The sequence below is a fragment of the Notechis scutatus genome, chromosome 1, assembly GCF_049901735.1.
Source record: "Notechis scutatus isolate UNSWTSFEM ecotype Mainland chromosome 1, rNotScu1.2, whole genome shotgun sequence".
Classification (NCBI taxonomy): Eukaryota; Metazoa; Chordata; class Lepidosauria; order Squamata; family Elapidae; genus Notechis; species Notechis scutatus.
The window spans coordinates 95181830-95199813 of NC_142009.1; the positions used below are offsets into that span (position 1 = coordinate 95181830).

General features: G+C 38.6%; 1 protein-coding gene across 6 annotated transcripts in view; it reads right to left on the bottom strand.

The window, feature by feature from the left end:
* The window catches only part of L3MBTL3 (L3MBTL histone methyl-lysine binding protein 3), an 83910-nt gene extending 66160 nt beyond the window's left edge, over positions 1-17750 (bottom strand). Inside the window, exon 1 of one of the 6 annotated variants that reach the window (XM_087971977.1) lies at positions 17661-17750. Coding sequence is in view for 1 of the 6 variants with exons in the window: in XM_087971947.1 (XP_087828073.1) it covers positions 16699-16835 (137 nt within the window). In the remaining 5 variants the exon portion in view is untranslated. Of the gene's footprint in view, positions 1-15215; positions 15311-16698; positions 16883-17660 lie in introns of those variants that run through there. The other 5 variants (XM_087971968.1, XM_087971947.1, XM_087971960.1 and 2 more) reach the window with 5 other exon arrangements.
* Between the last annotated feature and the right edge of the window lie 234 nt (positions 17751-17984).

The following is a 17984-nucleotide window of genomic DNA, read 5'->3' on the forward strand; positions in this document are numbered from 1 at the left end:
TGTCAGATTGAAACTTCAGGCTGTGGGCAGAGTCAACCTGCAATACTGCATTCTAACCACTACACCACCAGGGCTCATAACTTTCTGCAACACTAAAAGTCTAGTAGTTCAAAACCAACATACCTTAAAAGCTATGCAAGTTGCTTTCATTGTGAATGAAATCACCATTCCTAGCCATCACAGATGCTCTCTACCACTTACATTTTCCTTTTTAAAGGCACACAGACATATTTTAAATCAAATATGCTTAAATACAATAATGAAAAACATTTACCATATTTATCATCTGACAGTGCCTTTTGATGCTCTTCAAAATTTCCATGTGAAGTAGTAAGTACCAAGGGAAGTAGGTAATTGAATATACTGGTACCCATGTATGAACCATATGGCCTACCTAAAATATCCATATTGGTTCCATTTTGATTTTTAACTGTACTTTCATTTTATTCTTACACTGTGGTATGGGAGTCATCTCAATTTTGAGAAGCGCTAAATAGTTGCCAACCTTCATTCCAAAAACATATGGACAAAACATTGAGTAAATCAAAGAAATATTCTGTAAGGGATATTCTAAAATATTACAAGTACAGAAATGTTAAAGATAATAAATTACATAATTTGGCTGTTGTCATATGCTCAGATGAGTATCCAGATATAGTAAGTATTATGCATCCCACAAATAAAAAATAATGAAATAGATTTGTCAACCGAACATTTGCTCTTTAAAGATCATGCACCGAATTGGCATTTCTTGCTCAACTATACAGTTCCATTAATTATGAATGCAAATGGTTCCAGCGAATAAGTTACTTGTGTCCTGAACAGGTAAGCTAAGCATGATTGCAAATGCAGAATTCTGGTGCCGTTTGTTGGAAGTATCCACAGAACAAAGAGAAATTCCGTATTAATTAAAAATGAAGTGGGAATTCTAGAACTCATAGCCCAATGTGTCTTCCCCAATGGGGAAGGTTGTTTTAATATGCCAACTTCAAAAACTCAATTATGAAAGGAATGAGATTCCTAAGTAAGATATAGTAATATAGTATTACTATGAAGGAATAGGGTTCCTATTCCTTGGTAATAACACCAATGACTGAAAAGCCATCCTCGTTAGCCAAGGTCTTGTCATTTCAGCCAGTGCTATGTCTTACAGAAAAACATTATCATTACGTATTTAAGCTTAAAGAAAAAGACCATCTGAAATAAAAAAAAACTCAGTTGTGTGAATCAGAAGGCTCCAATTATGGCACACTGGACTTAGCCATATCTTCAAGTTCAAGGCAGGAAAGCGGAGAGACCGTGCCAGCCTTATGTATGAAAGCAAATCTCTCTTACTAGGTAATATGTCTATGATACAGTCAAGCATATTATTTGATACTTGCTACATAGAATAGGTGAAGAAGTTTGTTAGGACCACCATTTAGGATTCCTTGGCTAAACTGTATTTCATCTATTCCTTAACAGCCTTGGAGGTTCCCAGGCCTGTCAGAGAATAAAAGCAGTGTAAGTAAACAATGTAAGTCAATAAAAACATGTATTAATGAAAACATACTCCTAAAATCAAATAAGTAAGCAGCTGAATTAAAGAGTCAAGCCAAAGTGCCAATGTAGTGTGGGATCTGGATCTGAGACCCGAGCTCATTCCAAGGCCATGAACTGATTGAGATGAAAGCCATTCGCTCACTGCTATTTTATTTTGCCTAGAGATAAGACTGGAAGGTAAGCTTAAGAAGACAAGTAAAACAAGAGTGACAGCTATTCCTGAAAATATTTGAGAACCAGATTATGAAAAGCATTACAGATAGTCCTTGATTTATAACCATTTGTTTGGTGACTGTTCAAAGTTACAAAACAGTGACTTAACACTGGTTTTCATACTTACGACCACTGCAACATCCCTGTATTCACATGATCAAAATTTGGATGCTTGGCAACAGGTATGTATTTATGATGGCTGCAGCATCCCGGGATCTTGTGATCACTATTTGTAACCTTCCCAACTGGCTTCCGACAAGCAAAGTCCATGGGGGAAGCCAGATTCACTTGTGGCAAAAAAGGCCATAAAATGGGGCACAACTCACTTAACAACTATCTTGCTTTGCAGTGGAAATTTTGAGCTTCATTGTGATTGTACATCAAGGACTACCTGTATAGGGTCGCACCAATAACCTGAATTAAGTCTAGAACTATGTTGGTTGTCTGCCCTGTATAACAAAAATGTCTCAAACATATTTGTGAAATTTTACTCCCATAAAGGGATTCATAGCAATATTTGCACTTAGTCACTATTTCACACTGTTTTCCAGTGCAATTCCACATACAAGTATGTATGTGTACGTACACATACAAAAAAAAATGCATTGCCATGGCACAATATTATCTCCAAGAAATAACTGGGCTTGAACTCAAAACAGAGATATAAAATTAACTAATTGCTCTAGCAACTTGTTCATCAAAAGAACCACTGATTTGCGGAGAGGCAGAGGTAGAAGACCTTGCTCACATCCTACTTGATTGTTGCCTGTATAAGAGGATGACAGACAGGTACCTCGGACTATATATCAAATGAATAACCCATTGGGATTCCCATATCAAAACAAAACTCACCTTATGTGCAGCCAGAATCTGAAAATAACATTTAACACAGCACAGTACTTAAGCAAAATGGTTCAGCTGAGATCTGCATATGATTGGGGTAGATTGCAGGGATGACCCAGAAATATAATTTTATCATATTTTATCTATATTTTAAATTATTGTATTCTATTCCAATTTAATTTTAGACTGTATTTTATTCCAATTTCATTTTAAATTGCATTTTATCTAATTCCATTTTAAATTGCTTTTATCTAATTTTAGTAATAATTTGTTTCTGGAACTTTGCACTTTGATATGGCCCAAGGGCTAATCAATAAAGAAAAAGAAGAACCACTGAGTTAAAAACAACTTCCATACAGGTAAATTATGTGTTATCCAATCACTGTTCACTGTTAGCTACCACCTAAATACGGGTAATCTTCAACTTACATTTGTTTAGTGACCATTCGAAGTTGCAATGGCACTAAAAAAATGTTACTTATGACCGTTTTTCCACACTTCTGACTATTGCAATATCCCCATGGTTACCTAATCAAAACTCAGAAAGTTGGCTACTGACTCATATTTATGATGATTGTAGTGTTATCGGGCCATGTGATCACCTTTTGCTACTTTTTGACAAGTCAATGGGGGAGTCAGAGTCACTTAACAACGCTGATACTTAACTATAGCGACTCGTTTAATAATGGTGGCAAGAAAGGTTGTAAAATGGGGCAAAGCTCACTTAACAATTGTCTCACTTAGCAACAAAAAATTTGGGCTCCATTGTGGTTATAAGTCGGGGGCTACCTGTACTTAGATTTTTTCCATGACAATCCACTAACCTAATTCTTCAGATTTTCAAATGGTGCATCCAACACTATTGTAACTGGGTTCATTTTTTTTTACTACTGATTGTTCTCTTCTCTTTCTCATTGTTACAGAAATTCAGCAAAGAACTGCAAGCAACAAGGCTATAGAAATAATATCTTGGTTGCATGCATTCTGATTCTAATGATGCAGAAGCTCAAATCCCCTGTTGTGTTTCTCAGGACTAAAATGGCAATTTACAGGAGGAGCTAACTTTAATCCTCCATGGCCCAATTACCTTCTTTAATTTCAAGTCCAATTGCCATTTCATGGTCATCCTGGCCAGGCTCAAGTCCAGTCTATTAAGGAGATGTAGCTTTTCTGATTGCTCGGTAAAGTTTCCTGGCATAAAGAAAAGCTTGCCAGAAGGATGAAAGATCAGAGCTGGACTCCCAAATACTAGTTTCCCTTGAATGATCTCAATTTGAGATATAGAAAAAAAAATCTCAACATCTTTTATTTTTCCTTCCCTTACAGGCTGGTTTAAAAGTCAAGTTTTTATACTGTCTGCCTAGTCCACAGGCAATTATACAAAAGCCCCCCCAGTATTGACTGTCTTGTAGACTTCTCGTAGAATTATTTCTTTCTTTTTAATTCAAGATAATCAGCAATAAATGGAGTTTTAATTCAATCAACCTTTCAATCATAGGCCTTTGTCCTTCATTTTATCACTACAGGGGTGGGGAGGGGACCAAAATTTAGAATGGAATGGAATGGAATGGAATGGAATGGAATAGAATAGAATAGAATAGAACAGAACAGAATTCTTTATTGGCCAAGTGTGATTGGACACACAAGGAATTTGTCTTTGGTGCATAAGCTGTCAGTGTACATAAAGAAAAAATAAAATACATTCATCAAGAATCATACTAGGGGACAAATAAAACAATATAAATCATAAAGATACAAGCAAAACAGTTATAGTTATAAGTTGGAAGAGATAGGTAATAGGAAGGATGAGAAGAAAATAGTAATAGAGTCTTACTAAATAGTTTGACAGTGTTATGAGAATTAGTTGTTTAGCAGAGTAATCGCATTCAGGAAAAAAAAACTGTCCTTGTGTCTAGTTGTTCTTTTTTTTTTTTTTTAAAACAAGTTTTATTAATTTTTAAAACACACAAATTATCATTATTCATTACATGTTTAAACCTTTTTCCATTGTAAATTTAACAAGTCAGATAAATTATGATTCTGTTTTAAACCATTTCCATATAATATACCAAAACCTCTTATTCAATTTCTCTTTACTTCTCTTTACTCTTATTCAATATCATTATTATTATTTCATCTGATTCTTTCTGACTTAGTTACCATTATTCTCATTCTATATTTCTACAAGTTTTTACCAATTCTCCCCCAAAAAGACATATACACACAACACACAAAACATAAAAAAATCTTTTGGAAAGTAACTTGGGCCCAGGTATCTCTCTTCATGGACTTCAATTATATTCATGCTCATCTTACATATCATTACTTATTTTATTTACCATTCTAAACCTTCTATATTAACTTCTCCACATATTTCACACTTCTTAATTCTACCTTAATTAATCATCTTAGTTTAAATCATTATACTTGTATCTTTTGTCCATTTTTATCATCCCTTTGTCTCATCCCTTATGAAAAAAAAAGAAAATCAGTTTCTCCTGAAATCATTAATCAGAGTATGATGCCTTTCTATCTCCCCCTAAGTTAATCAAATTAATCTTTAAAATAATATCTAATACCCAATCAGATTTTGCTTGGTACATTCTATCTAACTAATACATCCAACACAATTAAGTGCATAATTAGACAATAAATCCAAATATTAAAAAGAAATACTATAATAAAAATTTTATAATAACATCAATACCATAATTTTATTAAACTCTTTAATTAAAACAATATTCTAAACCTCTCCTATTATTAAGTTTTAAAGCCAATCATTTTTAAACATTTTAACATTTTAATCTCTTATCAACTCTTAAACCATTGCAATACTACCATCTCATCTTATGTACCTTGCAAAATCTTTTTTTTTTTTAAAAAAAATTATACTTTATCCATTATCCATAAAAATTCCTTTTTCCATTTAATTTCAAAACATTGTAGCTTTTTCTCCACCTTTTCCCTTTCTTTCTTTTCCCAACAAACCTTTCTACCCCCCTTCTTCTAGCCTCTGCCTTACCGGCTTCCTTCTCTGTCGATTTCTTTTCCCCTTTGTTTACAATCATCATATTGGTTTTGCACTTTATTTTTCCCTTTCTTAAATGTTTTTTGGATCTTAAGTCCTTAAATCCTTTAGTTTTCTTCTTTTCTCTTCTCTTCTTTTGTTTCTCTCTTCCTCTTTTCTGGATCAAATTCTGAGATTCATTAAAGATGGCTCCTTCCTTTCTTTCTTGTTCCTCTGCTGTCTTCATCTGTTGTAATTTTTGTTGATAATTAGTAAGCGCCATTTCTAAGAAAAGGAAAGCTTCTTCCACACCATCTTTACCATTTTTTTTGCTTGTTCATATTCTTTTCTTAGTTCCTCAACAGAAAGAGCCATTATAAATCTTTTCTTTTCTTTTCTCCTTCTTTCTTCTTACAACAACCAGAATATTCAAAAGAAAATAAAAAGATAAAACAGTCCCAAAGTTATCAATCAGTCCAAACCAAGGCAGAGTTCTCACTTTCTCCTTCTGGGGTAATATCAATCAAAGAGAAAGAAAGTCCAAATCTGTTTAAAATCTTATTACAATATATTCTAGTCTTCAAATCCTTAAGGCATCTGCTCCAACAAATCTTAGCATACAAATATTTTCTTCTTAATCCTCTCTCTTCCCACTCATCGCTTAAAACCAATTTCCACCTAAAAATAGGTTTCTTAATATCCAGTTATTTATTCCATAGGAAAAGAGGGAAAGCTATCCTTTCAGCACCTTCAAGCAGCCGCTTTTTTCCTCTTCTGGCAGGTATTATTCAGAGAATCATACTTTTCAGGAATTTTATTAAATATGTCTTAGAGTCCTAGGAGCCAAGAAAACTTTCTCCTCTCAATCACTTTCTCCACTTCCTCCTGCGCATTCTTACCCGGCTGCCAGCTTCTTTGTGGCGGCCATTACGGACCGCCGCTGCACCGTCCTGGGAAAAGGGAGTTCTGCCGGCCAGGGAGGGAGTCTGCAGCACCCCCAAACCCTTCTCTGATCCCCCTACTTCAGCTGCCCCTGCAGGGCAGCCTAGCTCCGCACCCGGCTGGGTCGGAGCCCCAAAACGGCTAGCGCGGCAGGGATCGCGCAGCTTCGCAAATCCCTGCCGCGGTCGCGACAAACCGGAAGTCCTCGTGTCTAGTTGTTCTGATGTGCATTGTCCTATAATGTCGTTTTGAGGGTAGAAGTTGAAACAATTTATGTCCAGGATGTGATGGGTCTGTAGATATTTTCACAGCCCTCTTTTTGACTCGTGCAATATACAGGTCCTCAATGGAAGGCAGCTTTATATCAATTGTTTTTTCTGCAGACTTCCGTTGAAGTCTGTGTCTGTCTTGTTTGGTTGCAGAGCCAAACCAGACAGTTATAGAGGTGCAGATGACAGACTGAATGAATTTCTTTGATTTGTATGAAATCAAAGAAATTGATAAGGATGGATGTGAAAAAGAGACTGCCAAAGAAAAAGAACAGAAAACTAGATTTCAAGAATAAAGGGTAGAAATTGGTAAGAAGAAAAAAGTTAAAAGCCAAGAAAGACAAAGATATCAGGAAGTTCAGAGAGTTACTGGTATCTAGTATGAGAAAATGAACTTAGCTAGATAACTGTTACTATGATAAGACTACAGGAATTGATGGAATAGAAATATGTGGCAAACCACAAAAGAAGAATCTGTAAAATTTCTATTCAAACTACAGAAGCAAATCTGTAGAACAATAAAAGATCTGAAGACATCTGAAGGCACCAATATAAAAAATAGATTTAAAAGCTTGTGCAGATTGTCATACAATATTCCTTAGTGTCACATGTTAGTAAAATAATGCTCAGGATCATTCAATACAGATTAAAGTCCTAAACAGGAAGGGAAATGCCAGATGTTCAAGCTGGCTTTAGAAAAGGCAAGGAATAAAAGATATGATTGCTGATTCAGACTGGATATCTCAGAAAGCTAAAGAATTCAACAAAAGAAAACGAAAAAATAAGAAGTCAATATGTGCTTCACTAGAAAGGCCTTTGTGTCAACCATGTCAAGCTCTAGAATGTGTATAGGAAAATGGGAATACCAGAACAACTCATTATCATTGGGTAAATCCCTATATGTAGAATAGGGAGCCTGATTCCAGATGGAAAATGGCAATACAGCCTGGATCCAGATCAAAAAAGGAATGAGACAAGGCTATGAGTTCTCCCCTTATTTATTCAACCTGATGGAGGCTGGACTCGAAAAAGAAGAGTGTGATTTAAAATTGGAGGAAGAAACAGTAAACTGTACTATGCTGGTAGTTGTTAAAGATCTGCCAGATCTAACACTGAAAGTCAAGGAGCAGAATGAAAACATGGGACTAAAATCACATAGTAAAAAGATCAAACTAATAGAAAACAGGTATAAGCCCCAGAACTGATGATGCATATACCAAAGTATAGATAGTTCCTGCTTGTTCACTATCAACAATCAAAGACCCAGCAGTCAAGAAATAAGCCTCGGACGTTCAATGAAAGCCTTGAAAAGGATATTCAGCTACCACAATGATGTAGAAAGTAAAGAAGATGATCTTGATCGGTTCCCAATGCAATGAGGCAAAAAGCTCAATTCCATAATGATCTGAAGCGAGGAGGAAACAACTCTAACAAAACCTCCTCCGTTTCACAACACTGCAGGGATGGGGAAGGGGGGGGGTCAGAAATAAAGCACAATCAGAGATTTTGTTACTATTGGCAATATAATCAAGTACTTTTAACTATGCTTTGCACTTACTTTTTTGATGTGATATGCTGTACAAAGTGGAGGTGACCTAGGTCTATATCTATAAAGATTAGAACTGTGCAGGCAGCGGTTTTGCCTGGGACACTCTATGAAAGTAGGACTTTGAAGAAGCAGGGTAGAAACAGTATTGATGTTTTGGAACTTTGGTGAAGTCAACAAAACAAACAGATGAATCATTAAACAAATCAACACAGAGTTCCCACTTGAGGCACAAATGAACAGGCTCAAATTATCATAGTTGGACACATTAGGCAGAGGCCTAACTTTCTTGTCTCTGTCTCTAAAGCTGGGAAAAGCAGAATGAAAATGAACACGAGGGCAAGCAAGAGGATTCAATTACAGCAGCGTTGGGTACACTGTTGGAAGATTAGAAAGACCAGATTGGGAACAATCATCCTGGAGAAAAGCGATCTACAGTACATCATTGCAGAAGTTGATGGCGCATAATTAGTTTCATTATTTTTGGCAATCTATTTTAAGCAAACTCTTACAACTATTTATTTAGCAATAAGAGGAATGGCATTCAGTGGTAGGGGTAATCCTCATCTTATGACCACAATTGAGCCCATAATTTCTGTTGTTAATTGAGATATTTGTTAAGTGAGTTTTGTCCCATTTTAAGACCTTTCTTGCCACAGAGAATCATTGAAGTTAATAACTTGGTTGTTAAGGGAATTAGGCTTCCTCGTTTGCTTGTCAGAAAGTCGCAAAAGGAGATCACCAGACACCAGGACACAGTAACGGTCCCAAGCATGAACCAGTTGCCAAGCATCTGAATTTTGATCATGGGGATGCTACAAAGGTTGTAACTGTGAAAAATGGCCATAAGTCACTTTTTTCAATGCCGTTGTAACCTTGAATGGTCACTAAATGAACGGTTGTAACTGGAGGACTACCTGTATTTACTTTCAAAGCAGTCTGCCCAGAATCACACTGTATGCACAATCCAAAGTTTTTGGTCCTAGATAGCCAACTGAGAAGCTATCACTCACAGTTGTAACTCTTCCCACCTGAAAACATGTTAACGGTTCAGGCTGCCCCATTTTAGTCTGGAATACTTCCGGTCCTCAGAGCCTTCAGTATATTTGGCTTTGATGTATTTTATTTCAACCATAAATGCCATTAATTTTCTTTTCACTATATCCTGCATGCCTAAGGCTTGTGATAGGTAATCAAAGAACTCCTCTGAGTTGTAGACAAGAGTATTGGCTAGTCTCATCTCTTTCCTTTGTTTATATATATTGTTACGGTAAGGGGGCAAAAAGATGAATGGATTTGCTTATAATAAGCACACTATGGGTAACTAACAATAATCAAATCAGTAATTAACTACGGATTCATAAAAACATTTTCATAGCACTTACACTGTAGCAGAAAATTTGTCTCATTCTTAAACTGAATGAAAGTCTCTGCCTGCAATAACAATTTCAGTTCAGCAAGCCAGCTAATACACAATCCAATTCATCCTAGCGCAAAAATACAATAACTAGATAGTCCCTCAAGCTATGGACCGGAGTTCAAAACAGTGTGTTACAGCAATCACAAGACTGAAAATTCACATTTGGGGGAGGAGGGGGGAGAACATTCAAGATTTTTTCATAGATCACATATTATGCTGTGGAATCTCGCTGTTATGTATGTTATGTATGGAATCCTCCAGTTAGTTATCCCATTCTGCTACATTGGTCTGGCATTCAGTATAAATCTGATAAATTCATTCTAAAGACAGTTTATTTGGAAATAAATTGATAACGTAATTCTAGCATTAATGTTATTTTGTTCTTAAACATCTAATTTACTGAATTACTAAGGTACAGATTTGTTCTACAGCCGATTAGCTTGTTCTTCAAGTTTTAAATGAGATAGTATTGCTTAACCTTTCAACATTAATCAATACAGTATGTTTTGCAATAGCACTATTCAGACTATCTATTCTGAGAGGATAAAATAAGCAATGTGTAGAAATACATTTTTATTATCAGTCAGAAAACTGTTTTTGTCAACATACAGCAGAAGCCTGTTCATTTCAACTCAAGAACAGCTCAAGGCCAAGCTCTTAAATAAAACATAATAAACACTATCTTGCATTCAAGTAAACTCGTTTCCAAAACTGATCGCAACTTAATGTATTGAAATGTACTGTTTGACGCAGAGTGATTCAATGAAACAAATTTTAAAATAATATGCCATAAACTTTCTAATACATATATCAGACCATGTGAAAAAGCTATCCTAATGTAGTTTATTTAATTGATTTAGTAATGAGCTAAATGGAGAGTAAATGAAGTCATACTACTTGTCAGGGACTAGCAATATTCCCAGCACTGTCAAGAGTTACAATAAGCTAAAATGAATCTCATGGAAATGGAGGAAGAATATCTCCCTATATTGTATCACTCCCATGAGAATATACGATCCTTAAAATTGAAAGGCTATCTCCTCCAATTATGACTAAATAGGTGAAAAATGAGATTACTAACTCTGAATCATTAGCTGCTTATAGCATTGTTTGGCTTAGAGCAGCATATAAATTTAAATAAATAAATGCATCTGAATAAATTTGTTTAAAAAAGGCCTTCTAAAAACACAATTTGAAATGTTTCAAACTTTTTATATTAATTTCTTAGATTATTTATGACTTGTCCTTTTTTTTACCAAAAAACTCCTAAGACAATATTCAGTTTAAAATGTTTAAAATATCCTCTCAAAAAAAAGCAAAAAAATCGACTTCTGGTTTGAGCTTCTTCAGCGACAGACCGAAACCTCGTCTCTGCGAGGCTTCGATCCATGCTTGCCACTGGAGCGCCCCGAGCTGGCTGGTTTCGGGGCTAAGCCATCCCGTAGAGGTGGTGAAGAGGGGGGAGACTGCCAGCAGGGTTGAGGAGAGCCGCATCTCTCCTCCCCAGCTGGCCATTACTCCCTTTCCCAAAGGCGGTTGCAGCGGTGGTCAGAAATGGCCTCCACAAAGAAGAACTCCACCGGAAAAGAATGTGCAGGAGGAAGATAAGAGAAAGTTTTGGCTGACCGGGTCAAACAGCAAAAGCAACAAATAAGGTACCCTGGAATTGAAACTGTTAAAAAACAATAACATTGTTCCCTAAGAAGATTTTTAAGCTGTGAAGGAGAGAGAAAGGGGAAAAGATTTGGTTTTCTCCTTTTCCTATACTGACAGCTAAGAGACTTAAGCAAGAAATTGGAAAAAAATCCACTTTGACATCAATAGGCATTTAATGCTGAAAATAAAAAGTCAAAGGGATAATAAAGATTTCTGGATAATTAAAAGCTTTTGAAAACAGGAAAGGAGAGAAAAAGAATAAAAGGGTAGGATCTGGAAGGGAGGAGACTGCCTGGAATTTAAAAAAAGAACTAACAGCAAAATCTCAACAAGACTTCCAAAAGATACATTCTAACTGAAATATCGCAACAAAAACCCCAGGAAGAGAAAGTCGAAAAAGAAATAAGAAGATATAACTCGGGACTATCTGGATTACTTGATGATTTCTGGATTCTTGGTTATTGTTTTGAATGACTAAAATCAATCGGGTGGTTGTTTAAAACTTTTTAAAATGGCTCCACTTTTAGAAGAACTGAAAATGGAACTTAAAAAGTACAAAGAAGATGCACAAGAAGGGAGAGGTTCTTTTCGTTTCGTATTTCAGTTTTTAGAAATGGAGATTTGGAATTATGAGAAACAACAAGAAATGCCTGCAGAACAAGAAGATTGCAACAAAGAAGAAGCCATCTTTAATGAACAAGTAATCTTAGATGGGGGAGGGGAAGGAAAGGGGGGAAAGAGAATGGAAAGTTTAAGATTGGGAAAAACAACTCCCCCCCAAAAAATAGAGTGAAAAATAAGTATAAAATCAGAAAGCAACAGAAGAGGGAAATGCAGAAGAGAGAATTAGAACTAGAGAGACAAGGGGGTAAAAAGGGGAGGGAGAAGATGAGAGGGAAGAAAGAAAGGAAAAGAAGTTATAAAGGACAGATGCAAAATATAGAGAAACAGGGCCTATTTAGAGATAATGGGTGAAAACTTAATGGAAAAAGGGATTCTGCAAAGGTACATAAGATAGTATGGTTATATTAGAAACAGAAGTAATTTTAGAAAATATGAAACAATGTATGATTAAAATGTCTGATAAAATAGCTATTGTAATTCAGTGGAATGCTTGTCAATAAATAAATGTAACAAAAGGTATATTTAATGATTTATAAAACATATGTGAAGAGAAATAAGGGAAAAATAATTATGGAGATTATATGTGTTTTTAAGGAAGTATGATATTTAATTGAAAAGAAGTGTTAAAGATGTTAAGATTTTAATGATTATTAATGATAGAACTGAACTGGAATGGAATGAGGGTTTATAATTACATATATTTACAATCTTTCTTTTTTTAAAAAAAAGAATATAGTGTGTATTATAAGAATGTGCCAAGCAGAATTCGATTGGAAGTTATGTATTATGTATTATATTGAAGGTCATAAACTTAAGGTATATATTGAAGTTTAAATAAGAGTTGAATGGATGTAATTAAAAGATATAAAGGTGTCATACTCCAATTAGTAACTACAGGAGAAAATTCATTTAATGGGAAAAGATAATATGAAATTGAAACAGAACAGACAAAAGTATAAATATAATGATTTGAATTGAGATGAGATAATCAAAATAAAATTTAGAAAATTAAAAGAGGGAAAAAACTATATAGAAAATGTAAAATAGTATAAGATATGGAATAGAATACAAAAAGGAGCATGAAATTGAGTTTTGTGTCTGTATAAAGAAGTTCAACCCGGGGCCATGCTATTTTCAAAAAAGATGTTTTACTTGTATTTTGTGTGTGAAAACCCAAATAAAACTTTATTTAAAAAAAACAGCAAAAAAATCATTATTAAAGAGTAGAATTAATCATATCTGAAGTCACTGAATAGCTAAAAAGAGGCACACAAAACTAAACAAAAATGAGGCAACCTGTGCTCTTTACAGACATAATTCCACAAACGAATTGTAGCCTTGAAAAGGCCTTCTTTTATGTCTCCATTGGACTAGATTTCTCCATAGTGAAACATACAATAGGATGTGAACCAAATGTTAAATTAGTCATGTTCATATAATTGGTTGCAATAGGAATTATATATTGATAGTAGCTGCACTTTATGTAACTCTTCAACCACAGCCTCATAAAAAGATTACAGTATTGCGTCATGGAGCCCTATATTGCTAAAAACCAACCCTTGTCAACTTTTTCTTCTTCAACTTCTGTACCAACCATGGCATTGGTAGACACAACAACCATTCCTTCTTTCCCAAAGCATGAAGTAGAACCTTTCCAACTAGAACAAAATGTTCCTTTAATTTCTATTTGGTCTATCAATGGAAAGAATAGTCTCACCTGAACTCACCCTCAATGGGCCATTTAATATGTTCAAGATTTCAGTGGTCAACCCAGCATTAGTTGGAAGAAGGCTAGACCTAGGTATAATCAACTATAGTGACATTAACCAGGTGACCACCTCAATTAGTTCTAAGATGCTAAAAACATAAAGGCCAAAATCCCATAATGGCCCAGGGGCTGAACAGCAGGTCTGCAGTGCCATCTCCTGGGAGTATTTATTCAGTAGCCCTGTTTTCCATTATCCCATCAGATTTTTCACATGTACAATTACTGAAAATGCCCAAATAGAATGAAACAAACTCTGTTTAGTAAACTGAACAACTGGAAGGATGGTGAATAATATTATAGGAAGAATAGAGACTAAATGTTTTTATGATTCTGGCTTTTTACAGCAATCTCACATCTTGTTTTGCATTTCAAAACCATCCAAACAGCTAGCTTTAATCAACCAGTTAAGTAAAGTGTCTATCCTCAATATGGAACAGGCTTTATATTATGTCCAAGAGAGCTGAATGGTGCTTGAAGGTATTAAGTAGTTATTAGGGAAAAGGCCTGAGAACAGCTTCTTCGCAGCCATTATATTCATAGAACAGCCTTGAAAAGAGTTACAATCTACACATGATTAAGATTTGCCACAAATATTCCATCAATTTTCTATCTTACAGAATTTCATTGCCTAAGCTTTTCGCCAAACCAGCTTTTAATTTCAGCATTTCTACCAATGCCACTTTCAAAGTATACAGAAGACATAACTCTACTTTACTTCCAAATTTTATAAGGAAATCTAAGTTTCAATTCATAAATAACTTTGTGAATTTGCAATGAGCATCTCATAATATTGCCTAAATTTATATTAATGAACAAAACAAAACTGTTTTAGGGTCGTCTCCTATCACCATTAGCATTAAAAGCAAAGGTGAAATTGAGCAGTACTAACAAGAAACCTAACTAGGGAACAGAAGCTCATAGCTACCCAGATATATTTACCTGTTAAACCTTTAGCAGTGCACAAGTTCTTAAATAACACTCACCCTTCCTTACTTTTAATACTTGAAATACAAAAGAGAAACAGTGGAAACAACAGTTAAGAAGAGAAGATAAAGACATGCTTTTCAAACTGCCTAGTTCTCTACCGATTCATACCCAGCGAAAAACAGTCTCTGTAAAAACTTGAGGATTAAATTTGAACTTTGCTCCCCAAGGTGAATGCCTACGTCTGACCAGTAGGGGTCCCTCCTTGGCCAGTTTTGAACTACATTTTTGCTGCACTTGAAACTTTCTGGAAGAAATACTGTGATCAGCCCGTCAGATTCCCCCCTCCCCGACTTTTTCTAAAATTAAGAGCGGCGGGGGGAGGGGGAGTGGAAAAAGTGTGGTCTTTTCCCTGCTCCTTCCCCTAGTGTCTCCCCCCCCCCCTTCCCACGCAAGCCTACCTTCAGGCTGCAGCGGGATTTATCTTCCTTCCTTCCTTCCCTCCCCACCGAGTCTGCCTCTTTTTCTCTCCTTAGGCATGAAAAAAGTAGCTCGGATCAGCTCGCCCCGGGACGCCCGAAATAACTTTTTACGACCGGCCTCCCTTCCATCTTCAGGGAAATGCCCGAAAGGGAGGTGCGATTGTTGCACGGCGGGCAAAATAGAAGATGTACGCGGGGCAGGAGCGAGAGGAGAGAAACCGGGCGCTCGACTGAGGAAGTTGCATAATGAAAGACTCTTGTTTGTTAATCGAGTCCCGTTTTTCTTACGGCGGCTGCGACGGAAACCGGGAAGGGGAGGCTGCCGAGAGCGAACTCAAGAAGCCTTTTGTCCCCTCCTCATTTTGGAAACACCCTTCCACGTTCCCAATTCCTGGGGGGAGGGGGACACCCAGGTCCCTTTTCGACTCCCAAGGAGAAAAAAAGGGGGTCAAGGCTTTTTTCTCCCCCCCCCCCTTGATCCAGGCTTCTCCTGGGCGGGCTCCAGATTTCCCCCTCCGAGAGAGGGGAGACGGCTCGCTCTCCCCGGTCTCCTTAGCCCGGCCCCAAACCTGAGGCCGGGAAAAGAGGGCGGGCAGAGAGGTCTTCCCTCTGGGGACCGCTGGCTCCTTTCAAACTTTTCCCCTGTCACCCGCCCTCCTCTTTGCTATATAAGCGACTAGGAAGAAAACAGAAGGGGCCGCAGGAGCGCCCACGCATAAGGACACACGCATTCCTGTTGTTTTCTACCCTGACGCGCCCCAGATCGGGCCTGGGTTCTCACACTCTCGCAGCGAGCTTCAGAAGGAGCCCCCCCACCCTCACTCCCCGCAACGAGCGGCGAACAAGTGTGCAACGCGAGTCTCCGGCTCCCGTTTCATTCATAGGCTTCCCAGGAAGCGCAGACGCTTTAAAGGAGAGGCGGGCAAGCAAAGTTGGAGAGCGCGAGGGGCACCCAGGTGCGAGTGGCAAGCGGAATTCACACGAGGCATCTTCTCGCTGCCTTGAAAATTACGCAGCGATCCACCGTATCTCTTACCGGCCGGATTTTGTGTGTGTGTGTGTGTGTATTTGCTGACAACCTTCAAATTGCACTCTTCTCCCTCGGGAAGAGCCCCGCTCCCCACCATACACACACACACACACACATATGTTTACACTTAGTGAAAGACATGCACAGGAATCAAAAGGGTTTCTCTCTCCCCACCACACACACACACACACACACAAGCCCGTTCCGCGCGCGCACGCGCGCGCGCCCTCCCACTACAAACTGCTAAGCGCGTCTCTCTGCGCGTGTGGTGTGTGCGTGCGTGTGCAAAGTTTGCCCAAAATGGCGGAATTGGGGAGCTCGGTATTATATTTCTATAGCCCGAGACACGCGCACACGAGTGCACCGCCACGCGCGCACTCAAACGCCACAAAGTCCATAAGCGGCACAAGGGAGACAAGGAAGCGAAATTACCCCAATTCGCGAACAAATCCTCTCTTCCGAAGCTGGCGGCGGCGGCTGCTACGCGCTGATCGGAACAGGCCTTTTTTTTTTTTTTCCCCTTCCCTCCCTTCTGCAAAAGGAGACACAACACAACACATGCTACACATTCAACCGGTATATCCCGCTGCAAGCCGAACCTGGCTTCTTCTTTCCCAAGCCATTATCCTCTCTCCCGAGGGATCCCCTGAAACAAAACAGAGTGAGCGCTGGGATGCAGGATCCCCGTCCGCCCCCTCTCGCCCGACACCCCAAATCTTTGTGGCGGCGCCCCCTTTTTTTTCCCTCCCCCTCGCCAGCATTCCTGGGGAAGTGTCAAGAATTCCCTGGCCGCGGCTCACCAGCGGTGGGGCAGGACGCCGCAAATCGCTCACCCCCCACCGCCACCCACCTATCCACATCAATATGTGGGCGAGTGTGGATTGCCCGATTCCTTATTTCCCGGCCACTTCTGCCCCCTTCCGCTCCCGATGCCCGTCAAGAATTCGGGTGGGGGAAAAGCAGAGCCCGGGCGGGGAAGAGGGGGCGCAGAAGGCGAAGGCACCCTCTTCCTCCGCTCGCTCTTTTGTTCCTCTTTCACTCTCAGGCACTTAGGATTTTAGGAAAGATTTCCCCCCACACACACCCGCGACCCACCCACCCACTTCAGAGTCATCTGGCCACTTTCCCCAGATTACTTATATTTCCTTCGCTGGATATGTTGAAGGGGAAACCTTCCCTCCCAATTCCTTAAATAATAATACCCCCCACACCCGTTTGCCCGTTTCATGAGGGAGGTAGAGGAGGTGCGCTTGCCTTCCTTTATCTCCTCTCTCTCTCTCTCTCTCAACTTTCATCCCCAGCGAAGGAACGGAAGCAATTTGAAAGCCATCCTGAGCATTGTGCAATTGCAGTTAATGGGTTAGCAATCGTATCCGAACCAGCCGCTTCCTTACCCCCCCAAATCCTCTCTCTCTCTTTATTTTTTTTCTCCGTCTCTCGAGTAGTCCTGACAAATATGGTCCAGGGCTGCGGGCGCAAGTGAGCATGCGCCCGTAGAGTCAGGGCTGGGGAAAGGGAAACTGCTGCTGCTGCTGCCGCTGCTGTTACTGCCGCCGCCGCCGCCTGAGTGGCTTTTCTTCCCTTCGCTTTTATGTCTCAGACTCTGGGAAAGGCAGGCAGGCGATAGCCCGTAATCTTGGGTGTTTTGTCTTTTCCTTCCCCGCACCCCGCCGCCGCTCCGATCCACCAAGATCACCATCTTCAAAGGTGCGTCGGGA